Here is a 23,000-nt window from a genome sequence, read left to right on the forward strand (position 1 = left end):
GTTACAGACTTGGGCAGGGCATTGGCTGTTATCACTTCTGGGATGCCTTTCAACCGGATATTATTCCGCCTCCCCCTGTTCTCTTGATCATCTAATAGAATGGCGACATTTTGCAAATGTGTTCTGGAGTTGGAGAGATCTTGTTCCAGTGTGTTAACTCTTTCAAATAATGTAAACACATCATTCTCCACTGCTGTGGTGCATGTATCCAGAGCGTCAATGTCCCCTTTCACAATAGACAGAGCCCTCTCATGTGCCGCCCCCATTTTGGTAATTAGTATGTCCAGGTCATTTTTGGTAGGGAGAGCTGACAGTAATTTCAATATGTGATCTGTTTCTGCATTGAGCCCGCCAGGGTTAACTCTGTGTGACCTGGCCTCCATTTTGCTTCCCCTGACTGTTTGGGGATGAGTTTTCCTGGGGACCTAATATCCCTTGTTGTGACAGTCCATGCTGTCTGTGACCCCAGGGGTAATTCCATCAGCAGAAAAACCAAAAAGAAAAAATACTCCTAAAATCAATGTTTATTAACATGTACATTTATTATGTATACATGTACAGTGAAAATTGGCTATTATTGCATTAAGAGCATACGATAAAAACTGTGTATGGATTCCCATTTTTGAGGCAGAAAATATACTATATAGTAGTTTGTTTTGCCCATTTCTTTTCCTTATTTAAGGATAAGACGTACTATGGTTGCCAATCTTTATAGGTAACCATATTTTTGACAATGACCTATTGACTACTTGGCACTCTTACTCTTGGTGGTGGGTCTTATTGCGACTTGCGGGTCAAAGGGACAGCTTAGGGAAAGCTGACAAGGAGCGGGGGGTACCCAATACCTTAAGGTGCACCTCCGCTGGTAGGTAGCTATAAGGGAGGGAGAGACTATCCCCGATATATCCCTAAGGATAATAGGCTATTCACTTCTTCATCTTTGAAAAAATTTGGAGCCATGTTACCTAGGGCTCACCTATAAACGTTGAGATAATCAGAGCCCCTTCCCTCACCAGCTGGTTTGTACATTTCTTGTTTTCCCACTCACTTCACGTGACCAATTTACTACCTTATAAATATAAGAGTTATTATGCTCTGTATCTTTGAGCATTTTTATATTTTACCTTAATAAACATTGATTTTAGGAGTATTTTTTCTTTTTGGTTTTTCTGCACGTACACTCCTAGTCTTATTTTGTTTGGTTGTTAATATAGTAATTCCATCAGCGCCCGCACCCCTGCTCTCTGCACCAACCTGACTTCTTGGTCTCTGCTGTGAGGTTGGAACTCCCCCCGCCGCCATCCTCTTGTATACCCCTCACAGCGGTCTCTCCTCCTGTATTCCCCTGCACCGCTGGTGTCTGGAAAGCACGTGGAGTGCAGCGGTGCACTGGTGCCGCTCTGTATCTCTCTTATGTGTGTCTCGCCCGCCGCTTCCACTCCGCTTCCTCTGCTGGTGCCTCCTGCTGCAGGCGTCTGCCTCGTGGTTGCGGGCGCCATTACAGGAGCAGGCCTGGGACCCGGGGACAGCTTCCCGCTTCTGAATAAGCGATCCACCACTGTGCTGCTGCTCCTCAGCGCCGGCGGTCCGCTCTGTGTGCCTGTGCCTTTCTTTTCAGGCATGTTTGGAGGTGCCTCATGGGATGTAGATTATAATCTGTCGCCTCAGCCTGCGGAGCTCTTAGAGAAAGCGTCCGCCCGCCATCAAGCTCAAGCCACGCCCCCCAACGTATGCTGTTTGAATGGTCTGCTGTGGCGTGCTGAGATCAGTTTCCCCACTGTTGGATGAAATAATTGTGAGCAGACTTTAATCCCTCTAAGCTTTTCTGCCATATTTGTTTTATACTGCACATCCTTTCTGATATTTTTTTTGCTTCGGCTTTGCTGCCATGCTTTATTTTATACTGTTTGTATATGTATAGTGTCTTCCAACCAGAAGCCACCAAAAGAATAAAGACAAGCAGAAGCCACCAAAAGAATAAAGACAAGTAGAAGCCACAAAAAGAATAAAGATAAGCAGAAGCCCCCAGAAGAATAAAGACAAGCAGAAGCCACCAAAAGAATAGACAAGCAAAAGCCATTAAAAGAATAGACAAGCAAAAGCCCCCAGAAGAATAAAGACAAGCAGAAGCCACCAAAAGAATAGACAAGCAAAAGCCATTAAAAGAATAGACAAGCAAAAGCCCCCAGAAGAATAAAGACAAGCAGAAGCCACCAAAAGAATAGACAAGCAAAAGCCATTAAAAGAATAGACAAGCAAAAGCCAACAGAAGAATAAAGACAAGCAGAAGCTACCAGAAGAATAGTCTTTTTACTTCTTTTAACCACTTCTTAAGTGTCACAGCCTCATAGAAATAGTTTAAATTGACATGCTCTTGTCGGAAGACCCGCGGCCAGTTTGTGTGTTGTTGTCCGAGATCAGATAGATTTGCACGGTTGTCTGCATGAGCCCTTATGGATCTGAATTTGTTGTTTCTGCACCATGTACATGGATTTCAATTAACTCTATTTAGATGATTGGGTCAGCACCACTATCTACGTAATTTTCTTTTTGCTAAGCTTCCAGTTCATGTTTGAAAAACAGGTCACACAACACATATTTAACCATTATCAATAGTAAAAAATGCTTACCTGAAACCACAACTACTTACTCTACACAACGCCAAGAATGGCTAGCAGCGTGCACAGAATTTAGATTCGATGCCAGCCATCCGCAAACAATATTTTTTATCCCTCAAAAAAATATGTTCATACCTCAAATTATGATTTTTTTTTCTTTATTTATTTTTTTGTGAAAGTTTCCTAAGTGGCTTACCCAAATATAGATACATTGTTACAGTAAAATCAAGATGTCATCAAGCTCCTTGCTCTCATTTGATCAGTAGTTTATATATATATATATAAAAAAAAATCTAGCAGGTTATGCTTGAACAAGTTGATCTTCATCTTCATGTTTTTCTTTTTCAGATGCTAATTCTGCTTTTAATCTTTTATAGTCCGTATGAAAAAAGATGATAAATATGCAGGCTGCAACGCTACAAATCCCCGCCATTACTAATGTGGCAACTGTAAAAAAAAATGCATGGAGTTAAAAAACAAGTGAATATTTAATGGTGATAAAATATTGCAGTATCACAACTAAAAGGATTTTCCTATTATAACATTGCAACTGATATCAGGTGTCCTCTACCTCTTTATATTATCTGTATGAATAGGTGCATGAGGCCATAAGAATAAAGACCATATACTCACCTAAGGACTCCTGCTGTTTACAAAGAATGTGAAGGCTGATGCCCCCTAGTAGGTGAGAATGTGGGTTTGTTTTTTTGTTTGTATTTTTGTTTTTTTTAAATATCACCATATAATATAAAAGACCCTTTTTAGGGTTGCAATGGTCCAGAACCAGGATCTAGCTCCGATTTTTACCACTAAGCAGTGCCTTTAGTCTTCCTAGCGCCTTCCTTATTCCAGTTATAATCTCATTTTAGCACAGGTTGACTTCATACGAACACACTTAAAAAATAATCTAATTTTCATCAATTGTTCATCTGCATTTACAAATCTAAAAAGGTTCTGTTATTATTTGCAATGTATTAAAAATAAAAAAAAACCAAGTCTATATGGGTGATCCTTATGGGATCTGGTGTTGGAGGGAATGGGGGGGCAACCCCATAGACTAGAACAGTACATGTTGAAATTTTCTTTCACATGGACATTGTGTAAATAATCATCTGAACAACCCCAATGAAAAACACTTATCTGTGCGATATTCGTTTTTTCACAAACCGCTCTCGGACTGAATATATGATTATGTGAGTGTAGACTACTGTGCTTCATGATAAAAAGGTGCAGTGAAGAGTGTAAAAAGTAGAACTTTACTATATTGTTTTCTTTGTGTTTCAAATTTCCGAGGATTGTGGGCTATTGAGGAGACAGCAGTGTATGGAGACATATTCACAGGCAATGACCCATGGACAATAACTTTGCTAACAAAGGTGCCCTTCAGAAAGGAGAATGTTAGCCAATCCAGAGACCCATCTCAACAGCTGTCTGTAGATGGCGGAGCCTCTTGTTTGGCTGATATGCGATAGGTTTCTTCTTTCTGGAGGACAGCTAATTTGCATATGCTTTGACTATTGCTGAGTTTAGATGGCCATTAAATAACTCGGGCCAGCTACGTCCTCAAATTGTGGATGAGACTGGCTCCATGTGCTCTTCCGCATAGCAGACTAGACTAGTCCATGGGAAAAATTGTTCTATATTGATTAACCCTAGAACGCGCAACCATAGAAATCTACCATAGAAAACTAGTGGCCTTGCAGGCTTGCGAGGCTTTAGGTATGCGTTCTAGGGTTAATATTGAATCAGAGTGCTGTCCGCTAAGCAAACAAAAAACTGACCTTAAATACTGCATCTGAACCGGCCCTTAAGAACCAGAAAGCTACTTACTTGACCAGTCGTAAATTTCGGTCTGATTCTTGCCACATGAGGAAAGTGGAGAAGCAGCGTAAGGTTTGGTAAGTGACTGGAATACCACCATGTAAATTAATCCCTGGACCTGACTAGAAATAATAAGAAAAAAACGCATACATGTTAAAACGTGTTTTGTTTTTTTTTAATAAATAAATACAGTATATGTTATGTATGTCAATGTATACCTGATACATGCAGCAAACATAGTAACAGGCTGGTCACCAGCTGCACTGTACATGTGTTTGAAATATGGTCTCAAAGTTATGGCACTCATTTAAAATAAGAACAGAAGATCACAGCATTACAGCAATCTCTCTGCATTTCGTACGCCGGTATAGAGCTTTGTTTACCAAGATTGATACAGGGTATGCTGGAATAGGACGCACCAAATTTATTAAAAGGTGTGTGTCACTTAATGAATTTGGTCCATCTTCCAGATACCGTGCGTCATTGTCAGAAATATAGTCTGGTCACGGACTGTAGTACATTCCTGATATAAATTAAAGAAATTTGTCAGTAGGTTTTGCTATATAATCTGAGCATGCTGTAGGGGTTAAAAAAGAAAAATCAACTATGCCTCTCTTATCAGGCTGTATGCTGTTGTTTACTTAAACTAAAGGCTTTATCACTTAGTTGCTATCATCCTGAACTACAATGTCACAGGCATGGCAGTCTGGCATGCTCCCTCCTCTGATTGACACCTCACTGTCAATGTAAAATGTCTGGTGTGGGCGGGGACAGCTCTCTCAGCTCTGCTGCTTTGCAAATTCTAAGGCTATGTTCACACTAGAAAAATGATTTTTCTTAAGAAATTTCTTAAGAGTGCACCTGTGTTAAAAAACGCATCAAAAACGCACCTGCGTTTTTGGTGCGTTTTTGGTGCGTTTTCGGTGCGTTTTTACCGCTGGTTGCTCCCTGCGTTATTGTGCCATTATCTAAGGTAACTAACGCAGTTAGCTGCAGAAAAGAAGTGACATGCTCATTCTTTTTCTTAAGAAAATCTACTGAAAGAATTTTCTTAAGAAAAAAACGCAGTGTGCGCACAGCTAATTTTTTTTCCCATAGGTTTTGCTGGAGAATGTCTGCAGAAAGGTTACAAGAATTTCTCAAGAAATTTCTGCAGCAAAAACGGACCAAAAACGCAGGTAAAAAACGCTGTGTGTGAACATAGCCTTAAGGCTCTGATTGTGTCAGAACAGCTGCACCCAGTAATCTAAGTGATACATTGTTGAATTCAGAGTCTCTTTGCCTACCTCATGCTGCTCTGGCATTAGGTAAGAAAAACCTGCTAACAGATTCATTTTAACGCTTGCGTGCAGCCAACCCTCATCCCACAATGCACCAGAAGCTATTCAAAGAGTGTCAAGAGTTACAAGACAAGTTGCGCAAAAGTCTTGTCACATTTTCTAGTTTTACACCAGTTTTCTTGAGCAAACTGTTTGATAAATAAGCCCCTTAGTATACATTGCTGTTATTGATTTACCATTGTGTTAAACATGTCCACTTGGCTACAAGCTGTTTAAAGGGAACCTGTCAGCTGATTCATTAAGCCAAAATTACAGGCAACAGAAACCAGACACTGGCTGCATTATTGAAATGTTTGTGTTTTTTTTAACTGCAGAGGAGGCAGGCTGGTATGTATGTGCAGTGCGTGTATATATGTGTGTATGTATATATGTACACTGTGGTTATATGCATGTGAAGTGAATGTGATGTGTGGGGATATACACTAAATCACAAAAGTATACAGTATAGTACAAAAGTGAATACACCCAGTCACATTTTTGTAAATATTTTATTTTATCTTTTCATGGGACAACACAGAAGATATGACACTTTGGTATAATGTCAGTGTACAACTTGTATAACAGCCCTCTAATCAACTCAACACACAGCCATTAATGTCTAAATCACTGGTAACAAAAGTGAGTACGCCCCTAAGTGAAAATGGCCAAATTCTGCCCAAAAAGTCAATATTTTGTGTGGCCACCATTATTTTCAAGCACTGCCTTAACTCACTTGGGCATGGAGTTCACTAGAGCTTCACAGGAGCCACTCCTCTTCCACTCCTCCATGATGACATCACAAACTGGTGGCTGTTAGAGACCTTGAGCTCCACCACCTTCCATTTAATTAGGCACAAGAGATGCTCAATAATAATTAGGTCTACAGACATGCTTGGCCAGTCCAGCACCTTTACCCTCAGTTTCTTTAGCAAGGCAGTGGTTATCTTGAAGGTGTGTTGGGGTCACTATAATGTTAGAATACTGTCCTGAGGCCCAGTTTCTGAAGGGAAGGGATCATGCCCTGCTTCACTATGTCACAGTACATGTTGGAATTCATGGTTCCTTCAATGAACTGTAGCTCCCCACAGCTGGCAGAGCTCATGCAGCCGCAAACCATGACACTCCCACCACCATGCTTGACTATAGACAAGACACACTTGTCTTTGTACTCCTCACCTGGTTAGTGCCACACACACTTGACAAGTTTATATTGGTCTCATCAAACCACAGGACATGATTACAGTAATCCATGTACTTAAGCGGGCTTTACACACAGCAACATCGCTAGCGTGCGTACCCGCACCCATCGGCTGTGCGACACGGGCAAATCGCTGCCCGTGGCGCACATCGCTTACACCCGTCACACATACCTGCCTAGCGACGTCGCTGTGGCCGGTGAACTGCCTCCTTTCTAAGGGGGCGGTTTGTTCAGCGTCACCACTAAGTGGCCGCCCAATAGAAGCGGAGGGGCGGGGGCGTGGCTTGAGCTTGATGGCAGGCAGACGTGCTCTGTAGGAGCTCTTGCAAGCTGAGGTGGCAAATAACATAGCAAAACCCACCTGGCACTCTCTAACATGCCGGGGAAGAGAGGCACAGCACCACAGACCGGACCACCAGCCCTGAGAAGCAGCAGCGCAGCAGTGGATCGTCTGTTCAAAGGGGGGAAGCTCTCTCCGGTCTCCAGGCCTGCTCCAGTAATGGCGCCTGCATCCATGAGGCAGGGGCCTGCAGCAACAGCAGCCGTCAGTGGTGGCAGCGGGACAGAAGTGGCGGTGGCGATGCATAGCGTGCAGGTACAGGGCGGTACCGTCAGAGATCAGCTGGGACCGAGATCTCCGCTTTCATCACAGAGACCAGTGGTGCAGGGGTATACAGGAGGTGAGGCTGTTGCACAGAATACTCAGAAGGAGGGGGGCGGTGGAGTTCAGGCCCCACAGCAGAGCTTGATGAGCCAGGCTGGTGAAGAGAGCAGGAGTCTGGGAACTGATGGAGATATGCATGGGGGTAATGAATGCAGGGCCTCCCAGGCATGTCAGGAGTTGTCAGGCTCCCAAAGCAGTCAATCCCCACACAGTCAGGGGAACCAAAATGGAGGTCAGCTCACATAAGGAGTTAACCCAGGAAGTTCCACTGTGGATACAGAGCGCATCCTGCAGCTGCTGGCTGCTCTCCCCACCAAACATGACCTGGACAATCTAGTTACTAAAATGGAGGCGGCACATGAGAGGGCTCTGTCCATTGTGAAAGGGGACATTGATGCTCTGGATACACGCACCACTGCAGTGGAGAATGATGTGTTTACACTATTTGAAAGAGTTAACACACTGGAGTAAACTCTATCCAAAGCCAGTACACACCTGCAAAATGTCACCATCCTGTTAGATGATCAAGAAAACAGGGGGAGGCGAAATAATATTCGTTTAAAAGGCATCCCAGAAGAGATAGCAGCAGCTGCCCTCCTTAAGTCTGTAACTTTAATTTTCAACAAAGTGATAGGAGCTGCAGAGGACTCCACTTATGTGGTCGACAGAGTCCACAGAGTGTTCCGCCAGGGGCCGGGTGACACAGCACAGCCGAGAGATGTTCTGTGCAGACTGCATTACTACACGGATAAAGAAGCCATACTGAGGAAGGCATGGGTCCATGGAACCGTCTCTTACAAAGGGTCTGAAATCAAGCTTTTTCCTGACATATCAGCCAGAACCCTGTATATGAGGCGTCAGCTCCTCCCTATTCTACAAAAAATTAAAGAGAAAGGAGCATCTTACAGATGGGGACATCCATTTCACCTAATAGTACGCCACAATGGAGACCAATATCTGCTGAAGCGGCCGGAGGAGGTGGAGGGTCTCTTCCAATTTCTTGATACACCGGCAGTAGAGATCCCTAACTGGCTACATATGGACAGACCCGCCGGGTTACCCCAAAGAAGAAGAGAAGGTGGACGCCGCCGTGCAAGACCTCAGAAGAGTTCCAGGGATCCCAAGCCGGCCGGAGAATCTTCCCAGGAGGAGCCAGATTGAAGACTTGGGTCTGATTGCAGTTTTCTATCTTGTGGTGGGGGGAGCGGGAGATGTGGGAGGATGGCCCCTTATAGGCCGGACGCGAACTTAAATATTGGGTTAATTGCTACTTGAAATGTATTTGTCTCTCTTTTCTTGGGTGGCAGGGAGAGAGGTGGAGAGATTATTATTCCCCCTTTATGCTCTCTTTTATCAGTTTGTGTTCCTCCCTTTTCTCTCTTTTTCTCTCCCTCTTCTCTCTCTCTCTTCCCTCTCTTTCTCCTCTCTCTTCTTGCTCCTCCTTTTCTCTCTCGTCCCTTTCTCTCTTTCTTCTCTCTCTCTCTGCTCCGTCGTTTCTCTTTCGCCCCTTTTTCTCTCTTCCTCCACTCTCTCTCTTCTTTATCTTTTTCTCCCCTTTTCTATCTCTTTCGCTCTCCCTTTCACACCACCTCTCTTTGTCTCTCTCTCCCCCTAAGGGGGTCTCACATGGACCCTTCAATTGATAATGTTGATAGATAGTCTGATAAACGTGTTGTTCTTCTAAGAAATGTGCCTCTCACTGCCCTGTCGTGTAACGGGGGGGGTGAGACGTGGGTTTTCAGTTCACTATAATATTGTCATTTCTGCCTCGAGCTTGTTTAGCTTTTGCTCTTGGTCTTCCACGCACCCCAAGGGTGGTTCTCCCATCTGGAGAGCACCAGGTCTCTAAGTTCTTCAGAGACTGCATAGTTTTATTGTGTGAAACTTACTGGCCATTCCTTTAGGCCAGCTGTTACTGTTCATATTTTCTGTCTGCTAATACTTATCGCTTTTTTTTTTCTCTCTCTCTCTGCTCTTTCTTCTCTGCTGCTAGTTCTTTTTTCTACCTGATTCTTGATCCCCCCCCCACCCGATCCTTACCCCACTTTCCCGTATCCGGTCAGTGTTTTGTAGGGGGTTCAACACTGTTCCTGACCCAACATGCATAAACCAGGGAACTCTGAGGTGAAATGTGGGACATTGAATGTGAAAGGTTTACATAGCCCGGGTAAGAGGTCTATCCTGGCAAATACGTTAAAAAAAATGGGGGTCCAAATTGCTTTCTTGCAAGAAACGCATCTGTGCAAACATAAACCGTTTAAATTGACATCACGCTGGTTCCCTGAGGCGTATCATAGCTTCTCGCCGGACCCGAAGTCCCGAGGTACTAGTATTCTTGTCTCGCGCTCCATCCCTTGGGAATTCATGGACTCTCGCAGTGATGACAGGGGACGGCTATTGTTGGTGAAGGGCAGGATCGCTACGCATATTTACACATTAGCTTCTATATATCTCCCCAATGTGGGGCAAATTGATACCCTGGCCGGATTTGTTGAAACTATGGAGGATTTCGTGGAGGGGACACTCATTATGGGGGGGGATTTCAATATCGCTCTAAACCCAGCTCAGGACACCTCCTCGGGGGCCTCTGCACATCCTACATCAGCCCTCCGCAGGCTGCGGTACTTATTACATGAGCAGCAGCTCGTGGACACATGGAGATTGTTGCACCCGTCTGACAGGGACTACTCTTTCTATTCAAATGCACATGGTGTATACTCCAGATTGGACTACTTTTTGTAAAACATAAAGACCTCGAAAGGATCTCCAAAGCCCAGATAGATAGCATAACATTCTCTGACCATGCACTTTGCACTGTGTCTATGGTGCTACAGTCTCCGTTTCCACAGCAGTGGCAATGGAGACTGAACACTTCCCTACTGGAGGACCCTGAAAGCCTTCAGTCAGTACAGAACTCCCTGACTGAATACTTTACGTTGAACGCGGGTGGGGATACATCACCAACGACGGTCTGGGAGGCCCACAAATGTGTTATTCGAGGGGTTCTCATACAGCAAGGGGCAAGAAGAAAGACGGAAAGGGAACTAGAGGTCAACAGACTGCTAACACAGCTGAGAGATCTGGAGACACAACATAAGCAAATGCCCTCGGCGGAGGTGGGGGGAACCTTATTCAAAGTCCGGGACGAGCTACGGAAACTACTCAACAGCAAGGCAAAAGGGGTCCTCAATAGATGCCGTAGACATTTTTATGAATACGGGAACAAGTGTAGCAAGACATTAGCGAGAGCACTCAGACAACAACAGGCGACAACCTTTATATCAAAAATTTCCCCTACACACCCTCAGGGATCAATATTACATTCTTCGGCAGAAATTACGGAGATGTTCCAAAAATTCTATGCATCCTTATATAATTTAGAGACACATGACCCCACTTTGTCAAAATCATCTATTAAAAGTAAAATTTCAGAGTACATCAGAGAAGCAAAAATGCCGCGGTTGACAGACTCCGAGATAGCCGCATTGGAAACTCCAATTTCAAATCAAGAGCTGGTGGACGCAATAGGGTCATCCAAATCGGGAAAGGCACCTGGGCCTGATGGACTCCCCCTCGTATACTACAAAAAACTTAAGGAGATTATATCCCCACACCTCCTGTCAGCCTTTAATTCTAGGGCTTCAGAGGGCTCAACTCCCAATGCATTGAGAGCACACATCACGGTAATACCTAAGATGGGGAAAGACCCAACACAATGTGCTAGCTATCGCCCGATAGATATCCCTGTTGAGTGTGGATACAAAATTATTTGCTAAAATCCTTGCAAGCAGGCTGGCACCTCTGATCTCTCAAATAATCCACCCAGATCAGGCAGGGTTTATGGCGGGTCGTGAGGCACGTGATAACACAGTTAAGGCCATTAATTTGATATATAAAGCTAAAAGTGGGGGTCTACCCTCTATCCTGCTGTCAACTGATGCCGAAAAGGCTTTTGATAGAGTGGATTGGACCTTTATGGAAGCCACGCTCGGGTGTCTGGGGTTGGGAAGTGGAATGATGGGTTGGATCATGTCTTTATACTCGGTACCCTCGGCGAAAGTCCGAGTGAATGGGATTCTGTCGGACCCATTTAAAATATCTAATGGCACCCGTCAGGGATGTCCGCTGTCTCCCTTAATCTTCATCTTGACGCTAGAACCCTTCCTCAGACACGTACGAGCCAACTCAGATATTGCGGGTATTGGGGTGGGCCATGTTACGCACAAAGTCGCTGCATATGCGGACGATCTCCTGTTTTTCGTTTCAGCCCCCAAGATCTCCCTGCCCAACTTAATGAGGGAATTCCGGAGATACTCCAGTTTATCAAATTTCAAGATAAATTTCACGAAATCTGAGGCCCTTAACATAAATCTCTCATCCAAAGAGGTGGAAGAGTTGAAGGGATCGTTTAATTTCCGATGGGCATCCCAATCTCTAAATTACCTGGGGATACGGCTGACTGGGGATCTCGGTCTGCTCTACTCTCAGAATTTCCCGTCTCTGCTGTCTTCCATTAGGCGAGACTGTGACAGATGGGGGAAATCATTATTCTCTTGGTTTGGCAGAAGCCAGATTTACAAAATGAATATCCTACCTAGAATTCTATATCTACTGCAAGCGCTCCCAATCAAAATACCCTCAGGATTTTTCAAATCTCTGGAGTCCATTCAGTCCTCCTTCATTTGGGCAGGTAAATCGGTACGAATAAAAAGAGCTATTTTGCACAGGACCAAGTGTAGCGGGGGGATTGGGCTGCCAGACATGAGAAGGTATCATTTAGCAGGTCATCTAACTAGAATGATTGATTGGTGCAGGAACGGGTCTCAAAAGGCTTGGATACAAATTGAACAGTCCCTTTCCCCAATTCCCCTCAACAAATTGCCATGGGTGCTCTCGGAGGTCCCTGCAAGCTTGAAAACACATCCAACTATCGGGTCAACTGTGAAATACTGTAATACGGGGAAGGTGCAATCAGAAATGTTACCCAGGCAATCGAGCTTGACGCCAATCCTGAGCCATCCTGCCTTTGAGCCAGGCAGAGCGGATCCAGTTTTTCAGTCTTGGGTTCGGGGCGGGGTGGATCGGGTAGAGGACTTTGGAAACCGGGACACCTGGCCGTCGGTAGAGGGATTGGCAGCTAAACAGGATCCCAGCTCACTTGGTCATTGGAGATGCTTGCAACTGGCACACTTTTTCAGTAGCCTTCCAGCCAGATCCCTCTTTCAGCGACCCAAGACACAGTTTGAACAAATATGTATGGGACCAGGCACGATACGGCATTCTCTTTCGGCAGTATATTCGCTCTTATCTTCGCCCCCGGACCAACAAATCCCACCTTTTGCTTCACAGTGGGAACGGGATCTGGGAATCCAGCTGACACCTACACAGTGGGAAAGGGTCTTCAGATTGGCACACACATCCTCCATCAGCTCCAGGTTTCAAGAGGCTAGCTACAAGCTGCTAACCAGATGGTACAGAGTACCTTCGAGGTTACATGCGATGTTCCCAATGGTTGATCCCATGTGCTGGCGGTGTGGCACAGCAGAGGGCAACATTCTACACGTGTTCTGGGAATGTGAGGCGATCCGGCCCTTCTGGAGGGGAGTGTCTGATATCATTTCACGGGTGACGGGTGGAGAGGAGGAATTGGGACCTGCTGCCGCCCTGTTACATCACTGCGGGACTTCTGAAAAAATATACAAAAAATCTCTGAGGAAATTCCTCATCATGGCGGCGAGAGTGTGCATCCCAGAGAGATGGAGGAGCACGGCACCTGCCTCGCTTGTTCAATGGATCAATAAGGTCAATGACCTCATGTATATGGAGGATCTAACTTCATCATTACACAACTCATATGAGAAATTTTGGGCCACGTGGAGGGAGTGGATGGACTTCCAGCACTCGGAGGACTATGGTGCTCTGGTGGGCAGTGTTGAGGCGGCTGAGGGAACCACAGAAGGTAGTACATAAGCGGATCCCCAGACCCCCCCCACCCCTTGTTACCCTCACCTGGCCCCTCCACCTCCCAGCCCCCCCACCACCCCTTCTTACCCTCACCTGGCCCCTTCACCTCCCAGCCCCCCCCCCACCCCTTCTTACCCTCACCTGGCCCCTCCACCTCCCAGCCCTCCCCCCCCCCACCACCCTCCTCCTTTTCCCCAGTTTCTCACTCTTTTCTATTCTTTGTTTTATTTCTCTTGCTTTCTTTCTGGTCTTTTCCTCTTTCGCTTCTTACTATTCTTGGTGAGTTACGTATGTTACCTGTTAAATTTGAATTTATTCTTTGAAAAAGCTAGATGGAACCTTGAATGTCTATACACCTGAAAGGGGGCATTTGCGGGAACATTTTCTGTCACAATGTAAAAATGTAAAGTGTGCCTTATGTCCTATTTTTTGGTGTGTTGAATGTATCTTACAAAGGTCCATTTGATCTTAAGAACTGTTACGTGTACTGTTAAAGGATTACATTTATAAATAAAAGAATTTAAAAAAAAAAAAAGAAGCGGAGGGGCGGAGATGAGCGGGCCGAACATCCCGCCTACCTCCTTTCTTCCTCATTGCGGGTGGCCGCAGGTACGGTGATGTTCCTCGTTCCTGCGGTGTCACACATAGGGATGTGTGCTGCCGCAGGAACGACGAACAACCTGCGTCCTGCAACAGCAACGATAATCATGATAGGAACGACTGGTCAACGATCAACGATTAGGTAAGTAATTTTGATCGTTAACAGTCGTTCCTGCGTTTCACACGCAACGACGTCGCTAACGAGGCCGGTTGTGCGTCATGAATTCCGTGACCCCAACGATATCTCGTTAGCGATGTTGTTGCGTGTAAAGCCTGCTTTAGTCTGCTTGTCTTCAGCAAATTGTTTGCTGGCTTTCCTGTGCAATATCTTTAGAAGAGGCTTTCTTCTGGGATGACAGCCAAGGAGATCAATTTGATGCAGTGTACAGTGTATTCTGACCATTGACAGGCTGACCTCTTCCCCATCCCCACCCTTTAACCTCTGAAGCAATGCTGACCGTAATCATACTTCTATTTTGAAAAGACATCCTATGGATATGATGCTGACCATGTGCACTCAACTTTTTTGGTCGACCATGATGAGGTTACACTGCTGTATGGTCTTGGCTGCAGTCCAGTTTCAAACTGTCAGAAATTTTCTTATAACCTAGGCCATCTTTATATAGAATAACAATTCTTTGTTTTCAGATTGTTAAAGAATTCTTTGCCATGAGGTACCATGTTGAACTTCCAGTGACCGGTATGAGAGAGTATGTGAGTAATAACACTAAATTTACCACACCTTCTCTCCATCATATCTATGACCTGGAAACACTGATGAGTCACAAAACACTGGGGAGGAGAAATGGCTAACTGGCCCGAATTTCGCCATTTTCACTTAGGGGTGTACTCACTTTTGTTGCCGTTGGTTTAGACATTAATGGCTGTGTTGAGTTATATAGAGGATACACCAAATTAACACTGTTACACAAGCTGTACACTACTTTATATTGTAGCAAAGAGTCATATCTTCAGTGTTCTCCCATGAAAAGATATAAAATATTTACAAAAATGTGATGGGTGTACTCACTTTTGTGATATACTGTATGTGTGTGTATACATGTCTGTATGTGCATATACATGTGTGTTTGTGTACATTTCTGCCAGAGCTAAACACCACTAGTAAGATACATAATGTATTAAGTGGTGTGCGTCTTTTAATTAATTAGGTGCATCTTACTCCAGCGGCCTGCACAACGCCAGTCTTAAAGGACCATTTTTCTCATTAGCAATCGCCTGGTATAAACAGGAGATATGCTATTGATAACACAATCTGCTAGTGATCTTTCTAACCCTAAAGGCCCCGTCACACTAAGCAACATCGCTAGCAACATCGCTGCTAACGAACAACTTTTGTGACGTTGCTAGCGATGTTGCTGTGTGTGACATCCAGCAACAACCCGGCCCCTGCTGTGAGGTCGTTGGTTGTTGCTGAATGTCCTGGGCCATTTTGTGACATTGTCATTGTCAATGTCATTGTGACATTGTCACATTGTGACAGCGAGACAGCAACAACTAAATGTGCAGGAGAAGGAGCCGGCTTCTGCGGAGGCTGGTAACCACAGTAAACATCGGGTAACCAAGAAGCCCTGTCCTTGGTTACCCGATATTTACCTTTGTTACCAGCCTCCGCCGCTCTCACTGTCAGTGCCGGCTCCTGCTCTGTGCACATGTAGCTGCAGGACACATCGGGTTAATTAACCCGATGTGTGCTGTAGCTTAGGAGAGCAGGGAGCCAGCGCTAAGCATTGTGCGCTGCTCCCTGCTCTGTGCACATTTAGCTGCAGCACACATCGGGTAATTAACCCGATGTGTGCTGTAACTAGGAGAGCAGGGAGCCAGCGCTCAGTGTGCGCTGCTCCCTGTTCTCTGCACGTGTAGCTGCGTGCGCTGGTAACCAAGGTAAATATCGGGTTGGTTACCCGATATTTACCTTAGTTACCAAGCGCAGTATCTTCCACGCGGCGCTGGGGGCTGGTCACTGGTTGCTGGTGAGCTCACCAGCAACTCGTGTAGCCACGCTCCAGCGATCCCTGCCAGGTCAGGTTGCTGGTGGGATCGCTGGAGCGTCGCAGTGTGACATCTCACCAGCAACCTCCTAGCAACTTACCAGCGATCCCTATCGTTGTTGGGATCGCTGGTAAGTTGCTTAGTGTGACTGGACCTTAACATTCTTCGTCCCCATGTGTAAAGGGTCTTGTACACAATCGCCAGATGACATCTACTATAGTCTATGGCACTCATTTAAAGGTCTCAAATTGTCTCCTGTGAATGCAACTTAAATGTTTGTGTGCGATGGTGCAATAAGTTAGCCGTTAAGGCCCCACTTTTAACTTTGCCCCACTATGTCTAAAACTGGCCCTGCATCTATGGTGATTAGGACCCTTTCACACTGCATTTTCCCCTCCATTTAGTGACCCAGTCGGGGCTTTAGTGTGAACCCCTCACAAAACGGGATTCTGGCGCATGCCCCAATTGCTCCATTAACTATGATGATGGAGAAATAATCACTGTGTGCTCAGTTGTTCATAATTTTTTTGCCATATATGCCTACTGGAGGCGGACAGCTAGATGTAGTACCGTAGCCAACGTCTAGCTGTCTAACTCCAAATAGGCGCATATGAGTGAAAATGATGCACAACAGAGAACACGTTGACTCTGTGTCTATGTCACGGGTGCCCAAGGAATGAAAGGTAACCTATGCTGGCCCCTGCGCTCACTCTCACACCCTGAGGAACCCTTGAAGGTAGGGAGGTCCGGGCCCCCAACCTAGCCCTATCTTCTGTCCTTGTCCCTGATGGTAAGACCCCCCGCACAACCCACCACCCGGGAGGAAAGAGAAAGAACAGAAGTCAACAACCCTACTGACAAATATGGTCAAAATAGGGGTAACAATGACTACTCATACACATGGCAACCACACACACAAAGGAGCCACTAAAAGTGCACAAGGGGAAACAACATAGAAGGGGGGAAGTAAACAGACTATAGGGTAACTTCCAAACCATTCAACCAGTACACCACAAACTGCTGCAGTCTGTACGAATGCTTCAGCCAATAAAACAAAACAGAGAGACGGTTTCTCCAGCTTCTTGGCCAAGCTTCCAAATGAATGAAAATAACCTTCACCCTCTGGTGGAAGTAGAGAGTATATATAGGACCTGGGAGTGGTCCAAACCGGAAACACCTGACCAGGAGTCAAAAGCTGCCGGAAGGTAAACTGACATTAACCCTCTCCTTCCCAAAGGAAAGGGAATCCATTTAATCGGCAGTTTCACAAGGTAAAGGTAGACCCTGACCAAGAACATGACTAAACTCTGCAACAGATAGAAGACCGTGACAGTCTACATCCTTATAGTCAATGGCCCAATTGGCGCATGTCCCTGAATCCCGTTTTGCGAGTGATTCAGAAGTAATTCTCGAAGAGGCCACTAAATGGAGGTGAAAATGAAGTGTGAAAAGGCCTTTAGTCCGAGGTAGGTCCCAGGCAGTTTATCCACTAGATTGAAATATTTTTCCCCAAACACATATAAAGAACCAATCAGTTGAAAGGTATAAGCCACATGGGACCTGCCTTTTACATCAGGGACAGAAAGTCTGTGGTAAACTGTCAAAGTATCTTTTCTCTGAAATGCTGCAGAATTTCAATGTAAAACTTCTATGGCTGCAATAATGAAGCCAATTTCAGATATGTGCTCCCTGTAGTTAGGCAGCATGGATCCTCTGTCAGGTTCCTTCTAACAAATCATGGTCCATTACTAACTGAATAACATCCCTCTGTGAAAAATTACATTCTGTGGTCATTCCTACAGCTCTCTGCAGATTTCTTCTGGAATGAGGATGGGTGGAATAAGGAACAAATAGAGATGCAGAGAATGGGGGAAAATCAAGTGCCTGTTCCAACACTTTATTATTACTTTATTTTTTTATAATTTTTTCAATCTCTTGTTAAGGTCTTTCACGATCTAGTGAAAGTGATAGTTTCCTATGAAGAACAGTCACAAGCTAGGCTTCATTGGAGGGCCATGATGACAGCGTCAGGGATCGGGCAGTATGGCCTCAGCTGCAATGGTAACCTGATGGCATCGCAGGGATGTAGATATACATACGCACCATCAACTATGGCATTTAGATGCAGCTGTCAGTGATTGACAGTGCTTTCTTAGACATAAAGCCCCTGGAGTGGAAGCACAGTTGTATCCATATACGCCAAGGGTTTCAATAAAGCTGTACGGTACAATATCTTAGCGCACTTGCCTACAGTCCTGCAAACTTGAATGTAAAAAGGACTGTTCCAATTGTTGATTCCTGAAGCAGGAGATTAAAGGGGTATTCCCATCTCCAAGATCCTATCCCAATATATAGTAAGTGTAATAATAATAATAATAATAATAATAATAATATCAGCAAATACCTCCAATTAGAAATGTTGTATAGTTCTCCTGATATAGCCATGTCACTTGCGTTATGTACAGGACATTTCAGCTTAGGTTGCTATGGTTACATCCATTCATATAGTGACAGTTGCTTGTGGTCATAACCATGGATACCTAAGCTGCAATACCCTGCACATGAGGTAAGCGACATAGCTAATCAGGAGAGCTATACTACATTTCTAATTGGAGGTATTTGCTAATATTATTATTACTACGCCTACTACATATTGGGATAGGATCTTGGAGATGGGAATACCCCTTTAAATATCTCCTGATTCTGGCTCTTCGGATTGTTGAAAAGTATGTTTGGGGCACTGGTTTCACACTGGGGCAGAATGAAAGTCTGGCTTCCTGTGAACGTATAAAAAAGGGGACAGTCTGTCTCTGTCATGTCTTCTCACTGATACAATCTGTATCTATCTAGGCTGACTCAGCAGCTAAATGGTCGACTCCAGAAAAAATGGTTTTCTGGGAGTTTTACTTAGTGAATAGTTCGGAATATTGGTATCACTTGTGTTCAGAGCTGATGATCAGACCAACAGCAGCACCAGGTTATACTGCCGATCCCTGCGATTCCTGTAAAATATGTTACAAGTGTAGATGTTAGCACATACATTCAGCAAGTGTGAACAATCGCACTTACCCAGATATAAAAGCCAAACCTGTTGAGCTGCCTTCACCAACCGGGTAGGAGCACTCCACAGCTAGTTCCATAGCAATTGGGTAAATTGCAAACCCAAAAAATCCCAGCAAAGAACAAATAACTACCAGAAGAGGGGCTACTTTCTTCAAATTAGATACCTGAAGGTGACAAAAATAGATATTTACACAATCAGGATAAGCTACGACTAACCAAAATCATAGCTACTCTGCACACATATACAGAGATCAACGATGATGAGCGTGTGGTGATGGTACTTATTTTCATACATATGTTGGTAATAAATATTGCTTTATGAAATGTGTTTCGTTGGAACTGCAGTTAACTCCGGCGTCAGATATTTTTTAACACTGCAGAAGTGAATTGGACTCACTGGCCTCTCTGCTCTTTGTTATCGTCCTCTTCAGGAAAAAGGGATGACTAGGTGCTACTCATTCTCAGGCATAGGGTTTGTGTATATGACGCATTTTTGCCCAGAAAAAGACAGCATTTTACTGTCCTATCAAAGTGAATTTCTGAAGTCTTATGCACATTATTATTTCTATTCCTTCACTGTTTTGCAGTGTTTTTCACCTATTTTAATGATTACGAAATAACGCATCAAAAAAAGAATAAAAAACGTGACAAAACACTCTTTTTTCCTGCATTGTTTTTACTGCCAAAAGACACTTGAGCTCATACTACAGTATATTACGAGAATGCAACTTTTTTCACTTAGCACCATATTATTGGTCAGTTTCTATGCGTAATTTTAAGGGGTTGACTTCTTGCAACACAGTTTATTTCCTTCCCTGCTTAGCCAAAGACTCCTTGGTCTCTGTCCAACTGCTGATGGTTCTGTTACTTTTCCTTTTCTTCCCTTGCTTTGCTGCTAGTCAGGTGTTTATCACTTTACTATTTTGTCTCTGTCCTATCACAGCTCGGGTGGGGCTATTTATATTCACCTTGCACCAGTCTTCTTTGCTGGCCATATTTCTAACTAGATTTCAGATAACTACGTGGGGATTGCCTGCTAGGCAAAGATCAGTTGTATTGCTCATTTACTTTCCCAATATCTTTCATCAGTCCTCAGTTAGGTTGGTTGGAGATTTCCTTTCATTTATTATTCTCCTTATGTTTTCCTCTGTGCATGCATATTTAAGTTTCCACCCCTTGGGTTCCCATCTATCTCTGCCCACTTTCTCTCTCTTGTTTAGCTGTGTGTAGAAACCTCCCCTCTTCTTCCTCAGAAGGAAGAAGAAACAACGTGATGGCCTTTCATTAAGCTAGGTCCGTGTTGTGGTTTTTAGTTGTGCGACTAGAGATCTTCTTGTTGTACAGGAACCAGTAGGGTGTGGATGTGGCTGTTATGTTGTAGACTTTATTTCTTTCTTTACCCGGGTTTAAGTAGGTATGTGCATAATATGTACAGTCTTAGACCAACACTTTCTGTTCTAACCATCACTTCGTAATTTTTGTCTCAATATTTACTGTACACAGATAATAAAGGATCCCAGCAGTCAAAATATGTAATATTACAGTTCACCTTGTCCCCCTCTATGACCAATAACAACTGACAAGTCACAGAACATGCCTAAAAAACTCTCCCATAGAGGTCAAGGAGTCAGATCCTGACGATTGTTTCCAATGTCCACAGAAAATAGTGAAAATAGGGGGGAGAAGCAAATCAGAAATAATCCTCCATCATACATAGCATCTACAAGTTAGACTCCAAACCTCCTACCCCACTAGACAATGTAACAATTGTAAGCAGTATCCGACAGATTCAGAAAAACAAGTCATTTATTCACGCATATGTCAAATACACGCAATGTGTCAGCTTTTCCATAAAGCCAGATTATGTACGAAATAGCTAAAACTTTGCATGTATTTGACATTGTGATAAATCAAGTGTGTTTTTGTGAAGCTGTTGGGACTACTGTTTTCATCTGTTATGTTGTTTCCTATGACCATGTCAAGCCCCCATAATAATGAACAGAATATAGTATAAAAAAATCTAACACTCAAATGGTTCACTAGCTGGTTTTAAAGAGAATCGGTTGCAGGATTTCACCCCCAAACTTTTTTTATGCACATGTAGCTCTTTCAATGACAAGTCTAGCAATGCCTTTACATGAGCAGTCTGTTCCTCCATTACTGAGAAATCAGCATCAGAGTTAATATGTCTATATACAAATGAGGCTTTAGATCTGAGGTCTATCACTCCACCTATGTGCGCTGCCTCCTTCAACTTCACTGACAGACTCTGTGCAGTGTGAAGTCAAGGAGCTCTCATTTAAGAAGGAGAAGGCGATCCTGGGCGGGGAATAAAGCTGGAGTGACCAAGGCTTCAGATCTACAGTCTCATTTTCATATCAATTCAAACACTAATTCTTCAGTAATGGAGGAACAAACTGGCCATGTAAAGGTATTGCTGGAGTTGTCTTTGAAAGATCTACATGTGCATATGAATAGTTTGGGGGTGAAATCCGGCTGACAGGTTCTCTTTAAATATAACAAATTAATATTGGTAAAACATTAACTTTAAATGAATCGAAAACCTTATTGATTGGTTTGAGCAGAGAACAACTACAAAGAGCATCAGTTACTCTGAAGTACCTGCATGGACAGGCATTGGCTTCAGAATAAAACTGGCATCATACTTGCCACCTATTTAGACTAAGGTCTGGGAGATTTCAAAGTACAGTTGGACTCTTGAGCTTAGCACCATGCAAAGTAAAACCTTTCAGGAATCTTTTATGTATGATATAGTACTCTTCTTTTTATGACTTTCTCTCATGGACCCTAGTGTTTGAATATGATTCGAGAGGAGGTCACATGAAGCAAAACCTGTACACACTGAGAGGAGCAGGCACAGGAACGCCACCAAAGAAGGTGCTATGGAGTGCCACCAAAGAAGTTGCTATGGAGTGCCACCAAAGAAGGTGCTATGGAGTGCCACCAAAGAAGGTGCTATATCTGTTCTCATTTTTGGATGAGAGGACCTCTTTCTCTAGATATATTATCACATACTTACCACAGCAAAGACTATAACGGTTAAAGCTGTCAAAGCAAAACAAATTTTCACAACTTCTGTGAACTTCTTAGTCCGGTCAACGTAAAGTCCACATAGTAAGGCACCAATAGCCCCAAATACAATGAAAAGGGCTCCACATAAACCTGAAATAAACTGGAAACATCAAGACTGAATTAACCCTTACTTTTTTAAGACAGAAAACAACATGTGTAGAAAAAGAATAAACATAGGAACCATGAATAGCATATAAAACATTACTATATTTAATACATGTCTGTGCCAATCCACTAATAGTCACAGGTTGTGGGAAATATTGTGTATGCTATGTGATTCACACCAGATTGTACCTAGTCATGGCCACCACTGCTTAGTGTGATTTGTATGCCATTTTTACCCAAGAGAATTACTGACAGTCATTTTGGTTGATAAGTGTCTATATTATAAATATAAAGTTAATTTAAAGGGATTTCCCACGAACAAAGGTCATTTTTATCAATAGATCATGAAATAATAATAATTTCCACATTTGGATGTGTTATATTAAATAGCCTTCTGCTGAGATAATCTTATAAATGTGTCCCTGCTATGTACTGTGTAATGGCTGTGTCTGACCATACAGGGACATGGTCTGATCATACTACATCTTCTGGGCCCGAAAGGAAGTAAAAAAGTATACAGGCATTACAGCAAGAGATCATAAATT

At 43.8% G+C, this 23,000-nt stretch overlaps 1 protein-coding gene across 1 annotated transcript in view; it reads right to left on the bottom strand.

Annotated features, from left to right (window-relative positions):
- Positions 1-2,779: 2,779 nt before the first annotated feature.
- SLC49A3 (solute carrier family 49 member 3) overlaps positions 2,780-23,000 on the bottom strand; it is a 61,031-nt gene continuing 40,810 nt past the window's right edge. Inside the window, exons 7-10 of the mRNA XM_075315621.1 lie at positions 22,298-22,450; positions 19,264-19,421; positions 4,449-4,561; positions 2,780-3,065 (exon numbers count right to left, since the gene is read on the bottom strand). Of these exons, the coding sequence (XP_075171736.1) occupies positions 2,920-3,065; positions 4,449-4,561; positions 19,264-19,421; positions 22,298-22,450 (570 nt within the window). The 3' untranslated portion in view covers positions 2,780-2,919. The remainder of the gene's footprint in view (positions 3,066-4,448; positions 4,562-19,263; positions 19,422-22,297; positions 22,451-23,000) is intronic.

Source organism: Anomaloglossus baeobatrachus, chromosome 1 (genome assembly GCF_048569485.1).
Source record: "Anomaloglossus baeobatrachus isolate aAnoBae1 chromosome 1, aAnoBae1.hap1, whole genome shotgun sequence".
Taxonomy (NCBI): Eukaryota; Metazoa; Chordata; class Amphibia; order Anura; family Aromobatidae; genus Anomaloglossus; species Anomaloglossus baeobatrachus.